The 10587-nt window shown below is 39.4% G+C and overlaps 1 protein-coding gene across 1 annotated transcript; it reads left to right on the top strand.

Moving 5' to 3' along the window:
• Nucleotides 1-2699: 2699 nt before the first annotated feature.
• MC4R (melanocortin 4 receptor) lies at nucleotides 2700-4261 on the top strand. Its single transcript, XM_030336850.1, has one exon. The coding sequence runs from the start codon at nucleotides 2811-2813 to the stop codon at nucleotides 3807-3809; it is 999 nt and encodes a 332-aa protein (XP_030192710.1). The 5' UTR covers nucleotides 2700-2810; the 3' UTR covers nucleotides 3810-4261.
• The last annotated feature ends 6326 nt before the right edge of the window (nucleotides 4262-10587 follow it).

A 10587-nucleotide genomic window follows, 5' to 3' on the forward strand; every position in this document is an offset into this window, starting at 1 on the left:
CTATTTTTATCTTATCTTATTTTATCTTATTTTTTGCTTTATTTTTTAAATCATTTGAGTATAGTTGACACACAATGTCATATTCATTTCAGATATACAGCACAGTGATTCAGCATCTCTATACGTTATGCTGTGCTCACAAGTGTGGCTACCATCTGTCACCATTCAACACTATCACAAAATTATTGACTATAGTTCCCTTGCTGTGCCTTTCATCCCCATGACTTATTCATTCCATAACTGGAAGGCCTGTGTCTCCCACTCCCCTTTCCGCCCCCTCAGGCAATCACCAGTTTGTTTTCTGTATTTATAAGCATGATTCTCTCTTTGCCATTTTTAAATAGAGCTGCTCATTTTGGTTGGTTAGTTGGTTTTTGTTTTCGTTTTTATTACGATTCAGTTGTAGGAGATCCTTACATATGTTGAATATTAACTTCTATCAGATAGATGGCTTGCAAACATTTTCTCCCATTCTGTAGGTGGCCTTTTCATTCTGTTGATGGTTTTCTTTGTTCTTCAGAAGCTTTTCAGTTTGATGTAATCCCACTCATCCCTTTTTCCTAAGCCTATTTTGAGAGAGAGAGAGAGAGAGAGAGAGATGTGGGAGGGGCAAAGAGAGAGGGAGAGAGAGAGAGAATCCCAAGCAGGCTCCACACTGTCAGCCTCGGGCCCAATGCGGGGTTCAAACCCAGGAACTGTGACATCATGACCTGAGCCACAAACAAGAGTTAGATGCTTAACAGACGGAGCCACCCAGACACCCACTCATCTATTTTTTTTTTTAATTTTTTTTTCTTTTTTTTTTTCTCAACGTTTTTATTTATTTTTGGGACAGAGAGAGACAGAGCATGAACGGGGGAGGGGCAGAGAGAGAGGGAGACACAGAACCGGAAACAGGCTCCAGGCTCCGAGCCATCAGCCCAGAGCCTGACACGGGGCTCGAACTCACGGACCGCGAGATCGTGACCTGGCTGAAGTCGGACGCTTAACCGACTGCGCCACCCAGGCGCCCCCCACTCATCTATTTTTGACTTTGCCACCTGCAGTTTGGGTGTTTAACCCAAGAAATCATTGCCAAGACCACTGTCAAGGAATTGTCGCCCAATGGGTATACAGTTTCAATTATGCAAGACGAGTAAGTTTTAGATGTCTACTGCACAACACAATGCCTATGTTAATAATATGGTATCATGCATTTTAAAATATAAGAGGATAGATCTTGCCACAAAACATACACACACACACACACACACACACACACACATACACATACACACACACAAGAACATAAGGAAAATTTTGGAGTGGTGAATATGTTTAGGACCTTGATTGTGATGATGGCATCATGGGTATATGCATATGTCCAAACTGATTTAAATGTATACATTAAATATGTATTTTTATATCAATTAGACCTCACTAAAGCTTAAAAACTGAGTTTTGCTTAATTATAGATCTTTTTCCTGTTGAGTTCAAATATAGTTTATATTAACACTATATGGTTATTAAATATCATGAGTGAAAATAAAACTTTTCCAGCTATGACAACAGAAACTCTGTAATAGAGAAATATCAGATATTAGTTCACAAAAAATGAACCCCTTCTTGAACCCTTTGATGAACTGCAGCTACCTTCCTAAGTTCTCCCACTGAGAGCATAATCTACTTGTATTATCAAATATTCTCCCTGTGTTTCAGGTATTTTATTTTTTTAACAGGTTTTGGTTCTTTTTTTTGTAAATGTTTATGTACTTTTTGAGAGAGAGAGAGAGCAGAAGCAGGGGAGGGGCAGAGAGAGAGACACACACAGAATCCGAGGCAGGCTCCAGGCTCTGAGCGGTCAGCACAGAACCCGACGCGGGGCTTGAACTCACGGACTGTGAGGTCATGACCTGAGCCGAAGTCGGTCGCTCAACCGACTGGGCCACCCAGGTGCCCCTTAGGTGTTTTAAATTGAACCATTATTGCCTGGGTTCTTAAATCAAAGAAATTGAGAGTAAACAAATTCAATATCTTGACCAAAAAGACTGTGTATCTATTTCAGGAACACACACACACACACACACACACACACAGGTCTCTCTTTGAAGCAGTAATCAACCTGGGGTGCCTGGCTGGTGATATCAAAGAATGGCCTCTAGGGACGAAGTTGTTTTCCTTGAAAACTTGACAAGGAAAATTCAGTCTCTCTCATCCTGCTTGCTTCCCAATTCTACAAGCTTCTGCATCTGAATCGGTATTGCCCTGCAATTTGTATCTCCGGATTATCACCCGTGTCTCACAGACTTCCAGTGCATTTGGATTGGTCAGAAGGAAGCAGAGGAGGAGCCACTGTGAACATTTTTTTCCCTTTGCACACCATAAAATCAGCAGCAGCTACTAACACTCAAAGCAATGCTTCAGGTTGGGAACTAATACCTCAGAGGCAGCTGGTGTGAACATGCAAACACAGATTCAGCTCCCAGTGGCACAGCAGCCACTAGGAAAATTATTTTGAAAAGACCTGACTGAACGCCTCAGGCTAAAGTTAGGGTGGAAGGGAGGACAGAAAAGCAAAGAGCAGACTCTTTCAACTGAGAATGAGTATTTCAGAAGCCTAAGATTTTACAACGAAGGTGATCAGAGCCGTTCCTGGGAGGCAGTAAAAACTCCATTTCCAGCCTTGGAGCACGTGACATTTACTCACAACAGGCATGCCAATTTCAGCCTCAGAACTTTCGGGCAGACAAAGGCGTGGAGAAAAGCACTGAGGCTACCCGACCCGAGAGATCGAATCAGTTCCGAGGGGATCTGAATCCACTTGGTGCAGGATGAACTCCACTCATCACCATGGAATGCACACTTCTCTCCACTTCTGGAACCGCAGCACCTACGGACCGCACAGCAATGCCAGTGAGTCCCTTGGAAAAGGCTACTCTGATGGAGGGTGTTATGAGCAACTTTTTGTCTCCCCTGAGGTGTTTGTGACTCTGGGTGTCATCAGCTTGTTGGAGAATATTCTGGTGATTGTGGCAATAGCCAAGAACAAAAACCTGCATTCGCCCATGTACTTTTTCATCTGCAGCCTGGCTGTGGCTGATATGTTGGTGAGCGTGTCAAACGGATCCGAAACCATTGTCATCACCCTATTAAACAGTACAGATACAGACGCGCAGAGTTTCACCGTGAATATTGATAATGTCATTGACTCGGTGATCTGTAGCTCCTTGCTTGCATCGATTTGCAGTCTGCTTTCAATTGCAGTGGACAGGTACTTTACTATCTTTTATGCTCTCCAGTACCATAACATCATGACGGTCAGGCGGGTTGGGATCATCATAAGTTGTATCTGGGCAGCTTGCACGGTTTCGGGCGTTTTGTTCATCATCTACTCAGACAGCAGTGCTGTCATCATCTGCCTCATCACCATGTTCTTCACCATGCTGGCTCTCATGGCCTCTCTCTATGTCCACATGTTCCTCATGGCCAGACTGCACATTAAGAGAATTGCTGTCCTCCCGGGCACTGGCACCATCCGCCAAGGGGCCAACATGAAGGGTGCAATTACCCTGACCATACTGATTGGGGTCTTTGTTGTCTGCTGGGCCCCGTTCTTCCTCCACTTAATATTCTACATCTCTTGTCCCCAGAATCCTTACTGTGTGTGCTTCATGTCTCACTTTAACCTGTATCTCATACTGATCATGTGTAATTCCATCATCGACCCTCTAATTTATGCACTCCGGAGCCAAGAACTAAGGAAAACCTTCAAAGAGATCATCTGTTGCTATCCTCTAGGCGGCCTCTGTGATTTGTCTAGCAGATACTAACTGTGCAGATAGAAACGTGCATAAGAGACTTCTTCATTCTTACAGAACCGGAACGTTGTGCTTTGATGACCCTTTTTTCCTCTGTGTAAGGCATGGGTTGAGACTATCTGTTGTATAAATTTAAGTTCATGACTTTTTTTTTGGAATGGAAACAATGCCCAGTCTCTGTACATTTCTAATGTCTTGCTACTTTTGGGCTGTACAATGTTAATCCATATTATAGGTTGTAGGCACTATGAATGTATAAAGAAAAAAAAAACTCTTATTAAAAGCATAAGAATGTTTCTTGTTACTCACAAGGATTTGACACTTTGCTTGTTTTAGTAACACAGAAATCACAGAATCATTAAATATACTCTAACAAATGGCTTCTTACATTACACTATCTAACACTGAAATGTAGAGATTTGATTGTAGCATTTGGGGGTAAATATTGAAGGATAGATGCTTAGTCAATAATAAAAAAAAACAACTGAAATTTCAAATAATAAGACGTGTTCATTCTCCTTGTACAGAGTAGAAACGAAGCTCCTATTGAGAGAAAAACAGCTTAAAAAACAAAAAACAAACAAACAAACAAAAACCCTGAGATCTTGAGCCAGAAAACTAGGACTGTTTCTCAAAGACAAAGAGATTAATCAATTTGTCCAAGCAAACAGTCTGATATTCCACAAAGGCAATTCAGTCTGGGGTGGAGGGAGACAGCAGTTATAGGGATTAAAGTAGTCTAGAAAATCTAAGCGAACATGTCAAGCTACACTTCCTGATACCAGACCATTTTCAACCATCATTAGGAAAAACAGAGAATAAGGTCTTTCTATCCCTTTAACCAGGGACCCAGCGTCTGCTGAAATGTCCAGAAAACAGTGGTGCTGCTCTGAGGGATCTGGCTTCCAATCTCTAAAGAACTACATGCTCAGTATTGAGTTCTGCTACTTTTCACCTGGAAGGGACTGGCTGTTTACTTATTGCTTACTTTCTGTACTGGAGTTTACTCATTATCAAGGATTTTAACTTTAAAAACCAAACCTATAGCACAAATATATCCATATAATACTTGTAAAGATCTAAAATAAGGGAATCACTAATGCTGATGGGTGATGAGCAGGAAAGAAGGCACTACCTGAATCCCAGAGGACGTCGTAACATAAACCAGAACCTGTACTTTCCAATTCACGAACGCTTTAAAAGTAAGAGAGAGAAAATACATTAGGCTGAGGATTACCAGTAAATTATCCTTTGCTTTCATTTAAAGTGCCTTCAAATGCTCACAGGCAGAGAGCACATGCAAAGGTGTTTCTGAATTCAAATATAAAGGTTTTACATATTGACAAGTCCCGAGAAACTTTCAGCATTCACGTGGAAACATTAGAATGGTGAGGTTCAAGTTTACACCTGAAAAGTGGCAAGGAAGCTTGACTGACTATGGCTCCTCTATTTGGATGCAAAAATACATGTGAGGACTTAAACACAGACTGATCTGACAGTCAGAACCCAAAGCTGTAGCAGAACACAGATGGTGTTTTTGTCTTTGCTGCTATTCCTGTCCATTCTTTCACATAGTGAGTTTGAAAGATCCCAGGGACTGGAGACACGGAACAGAGAGCTCTAAGTACGCCCATCCCGCGTGGTGGCTGTCCTTCCAGTCAATTCTCTCCCTTCAAGTGTCATCTCAAATGCTGCTTTGTCCACTGAGAACCACCCCCCCTTCTTCCACTGGCAGGAAATCTGGCTCCTTTGTCTCCACTTCTGTATCTCCTCTTGGGGCAGTTGGGATGAGGGTTAGTCATGAACCTGCCCCTCCAGACTTCTCTACACACCCAGGGCACAGTAGGCTTCCATTTCTTCAAGTGCTACGATGGAGTCTTACTCATTTTTCCTGTTTTCCAAACATGCCTCTATTATATTACTCCCTCTTTCTCCAGTAAAACCAAGATTTTCCCAGAGGGACATATTGTCACCACCCAAAGTCCAGAGTTCACATTAGAGTCCACTCATGGTGTGGTATATTTTATGCGTTTTGACAAATGTATAATGAAATGCAACCACCATTACATTACAGAATACACCATTACTACAGAATAGCGTCACTGGGCATTGAGGAGGGCACCTGTTGGGATGAGCACTGGGTGTTGTATGGAAACCAATTTGACAATAAATTACGTATAAAAAAAATCCTCTAATGCTCTGTCTATTCATCCCTCCTTTCCCTTAACCCCTGGCAACCAATGATCCTCGTACTGCCTCCATAGATTTGTCTTTTCCAGAATGCCATATATTTGGAATCATACAGTATGTAACCTTCTCAGATTGCCTTCTTTCACTTGGTAATATGCATTTAAGATTCCTTCATGTCTTCATGGTTTGATTGCTCATTTCTTTCTGTGCTGATTAATATTCACTTGTATGGATGTAATACAGTTTATTTATCCATTTATCTGCTGAAGAACATCTTGGTTGCTTCCAAATTTTGGCAATTATGAATAAAGCTGCTATAAACATTTTTGTGTGGACAGAAGTTTTTAATTCCATGCCAGGAAGTAGGAATTTACTTTTAAAAACTTTATTATAAATCCTGTGATACATGTTCCCATCCTTAAATATTTTGTTAAGGGTGGTTAGTCAGTATTTGAATTATGCTGGGAAGAAATATACATCTGAAGCATAACTCAAATACTGGTAAGGAGTATATACTCCAGATGTGAAAGCAGCCTCAGATACCTTTATTGAAATTTTCACCAGAAAGTTCAATTGATAAGTATGAGGTATATTCGAACTTATTTTTTCACTGGTGAAATGAGTGGTTTTTAAGACTTGTTGTTGACTTAAAAAGTTATATAGTGGGGTGCCTGGGTGGCTTAGTCGGTTAAGCATCTGACTCCCGATTTCAGCTCAGGTCATGATCTCGTGGCTTGTGAGTCTGAGTCCCGCATTGAGCCCCACATCAGGGGGCAGGGACTGCTTAGGATTCTCTCTCTCTCTCTCTCTCTCTCTCTCTCTGCCCCTCCCCCACTTGCACATGTATGTGCTCTCTCTCTCTCTCCCTCCCATTCACCCTCTCTCAAATACAAATAAATAAACTTAAAAAGAGTTATATAGCAATCACCTAAACTTGCATGAACAAGGTACAGGGTTCCTGCCCACTTAGCAGCTAGCCTAACACCTAGACTCTATGTCCAAAGCTCATAATAGTCCTGTCCCCCCACCTGCTTCAAAAGTCTCTGCTGCCCAAACTGAATATTTTGAAATTACCAAAAAGCATTTTTGATGCTTTTGATGTTATAATAGCAAGTGAATAAATATTGACTTCTGTTTCATGTTACAAGGAATACACAGAACAGAACATTTAGTAAGATATCAACTGTCTAAAGAAAGTACCACCAATCTACTTACATAGCTCCTTCCCACGTAGCACTTTCCATAACTCATGAACAATCTAGTAGTCATCAGCCCTGGGTGATACTATTAAGGGAAATGTTTAGTTTCTTTGCTGAGTGTGTTTGTACTATGTAAATTTACAACAATGAATGTATTTTAATGTTCTAATTTTTTTAAAGCACACATAAACATTACAACAGAAAAGTAGTTGATGGAAATGCAATTGCCAAATTACCAATGATACTCGGAGAAAGAATACATGTAAAAGAAGTTAGTTTTGAATGAGAACAGATTTTAGAGAGCATATCATCCAACCCTCTAAGTGGACTCAGAGACATTGTTTAATGTGACATGTATAAGTGATAGCACGGAAACCTGAGACCCAGTTCCCGACTCCCCATCCAGAGGTCCCTGAACAGAATTTCAAGAACCTTCTACAGAAAAGTAGTTTTCCAAGTCATAAAGAAATTCTAGGATTGAATCCTGGTTACACCACTTTTCAGCTCTTGAGATTTTGATGAAGTTATTTTTCTCATTGTTAAAGGTGCGTAATAATACCTGTCTGATGGAAATCTTAGAAAGATAAAAGACAATTATAAGATCAAGGATGTAAAGTTACATAGACTAGCACTGAATTCACGTAGACACTCAAAAATTATAATTGTTATTATTTTTAAAATGCAAGGTAAGTGAATAAGCCAATGCATGAATGAAGATTTACTAGTCATGCTTTCTACTTTTTTTTTTTCAGACTCTCAATACTATCAATAAAATCTCAGCATTGGGGTTAACTGTCTATCTTTTCTTAAATCACATTTCATAATTTCCTTGAATTTGGCTGACTTTTTTTGTATAAATTGATATATTTAAATGTACTGGATATGTAAGCATACTTGTTTAAAGGATAATTTGTTATCACCAATAATGCTAATTGTTTTAAAACTTCAGTGCCACATTCAACACTGAAAAAGGCTAATTAGAAAGATAATGTGCCAAACATGTGATAACCAATTAGCCCATTTCTTCAAAGATCGATACCCATTAAACTTTATGTCATAAATTTAAGTGGTAACATACACACACACACACACACATACACACACACACAAAAACATTATCTAAGCTGATGTCACTGGTATTAAATGTACACCCTTTAAAAACACTACAAATAACGAATTTATGCTCACATCTTGATGCTCAGCTATTGGTTCATTACATATTGATCTAAGCTAAGTGCATGAGAGTAGAAAGAGCATAGGGCTTAGACTAAGCAACAACTGAATTCAAATCCCAGATTTACCAGCTCTAGAACTTTGGGCGAGTTACTTAACTTTCCTAAGCATCTACAGTCTGAAGATAATAATATCTATCATCTCATCATATGGTTAATGATAAATATTCTTTTAACGTTTATTTATTATTGAGAGACAGAGACAGAGCGTCTCTCAATAGGGCAGAAGGAAGGGCAGAGGGAGAGGGAGACACAGAATCTGAAGCAGGCTCCAGGCTCTGAGCTGTCCGCACAGAGCCCGACGCGGGGCTTGAACTCACAAACCATGAGATCACGACCTGAGCCGAAGTCAGACGCTTAACCGACTGAGCCACCCAGGCGCCCTGGTTAATGATAAATATTAATGTAAAATTAGATAACTGACTTAAATGATCTAGTATAGAACTGGTCACTATAGGTATCCCTCATTGTAATGATCAATCAAATTATACTCATGAACTTTTCAGAGTCTAGACTCTGGAAGATATTAAATGGTGGTACAGACTTGGGTATCCTCACTTCCCTAGTAGGAGAGGTGGGAATCCACTCAAACCTGTTTTCAGTATTTTACTTATTTCTAACAAGCAAAGCAAGTAAAAATAAATCTCTATGCTTATTATTTTAAATATAAAGAAATTGTGAACATTTACAGAAAAAATCAAGGAAGTAACGGGTTGAGTTGATAGGAAAACATAGATTGTCTGAATGGATTCAGTAATGTTCTAATTCTTACCTGGAATAACCAGTTTAATATTATGCTTCACAACTTAGAAATATATGACCAATACTCTTTTGCATGTATTCGATATTACATGAAAATTTAATGAATATAATGTATTTATTTTGTAACGTACTTAGTGAGAGGGAACACTCAACCACTCTATTTGCATTGAACAAATAAAGGATTCCCGGCACAATTTAATGCTGCCGCTTTGAGGGGGCAAAGAGCTCTGATTTGTGGTAGTCATTGTTGAATCTGGTCCTGGGTTAATGAAACTAATAATCATAGTTTACAATTATTAGTGATGCTTTCACTGCTGAGAGGCACCTGGAAACCCCACAAATCCAGAGCCAAGAGGAAAATTTCAGCAACTCAATCAGTGAACTATTTAGTGAGGTTTTATACGGGGCTCAGCTGCAAATGAAACTATTATGGTTTGATTTCTAAGCCTAACATTTCAAACAGTGAGAAGAATTTCACTGTTAAATTCCAACCACTACTGCATATGATTAAAAAACGAAAATGTACCAATAAATTTGGCCATTATTCCATTTGAGGGAAAAAAAAAAACACCAACGCTAAAATTTTATTCACAAAAAGTTTACCGCCTCAACTCAAAATGCGTTTCAGGTGTAATATCGGAGTTTCAGAATGGCCCCGTTGAAAACAATGCGTGCAGATTACATATAAATCTCACAAGATCCTGATGATTTCTTAAAATAACATGCATTATTCATATTTTTACTGAGTTCTTTCATTCAAGAAGAAAGCAAGGCTTCAGAGTAATTTTGTGTGTGTGTGATTTTGTTTACCTCTCGATCATTTATAAAACGTTGAAATTTGTGGCCTGTATATAATTTGTACCTGTTAGTCATGCAGCTACTAGCTATTTACTATCAATATTGGAAAGAAAATCTACTCATTTTCATTCTGCCCTACCTCTAACCTTCCTCTCTGAGACATCCCTTCTCTACCTTTTCCACATCAGTGTCTTATTTTCACCTAAAACGATATGGCTACAAAGGAAGTGTTCAAGGACACAAGCCTGGCTCTTTGTTGTTACTCCACGTTTTATCACTTCATCTCTCTGGAATGGAAACTCAAAACTTGAGTCACTTTGCACTTACACTCCAAAATTAAATGAAAATCTTGAGATTTTGAATAAAGATCAGACGCATAAAGCCTGACACAAATGTCTACGTCTTGTTGTATGTACGGTAAAGAGATATGGACAGAAAACTATGAATGTATAATTCTTGTTGTGCAAAATGGCAAGTGAGTTCCAAATCAACGTGGTAGACTGCCAGCCTGGATATAGATTGACTTATTTGGGTTTGGTGGGCTTTTTTGAGACCTGTTTATATATATATAAATTTGATAGTCATGAGCATGTGTACAGACAGTGGAAG

The sequence above is a fragment of the Lynx canadensis genome, chromosome D3, assembly GCF_007474595.2.
Source record: "Lynx canadensis isolate LIC74 chromosome D3, mLynCan4.pri.v2, whole genome shotgun sequence".
NCBI lineage: Eukaryota > Metazoa > Chordata > Mammalia > Carnivora > Felidae > Lynx > Lynx canadensis.

What these genes read in the sequence shown, in the direction of transcription:
- MC4R (XM_030336850.1), top strand. Translation starts at nt 2,811, where the DNA reads ATGAACTCCACTCATCACCATGGAATGCACACTTCTCTCCACTTCTGG.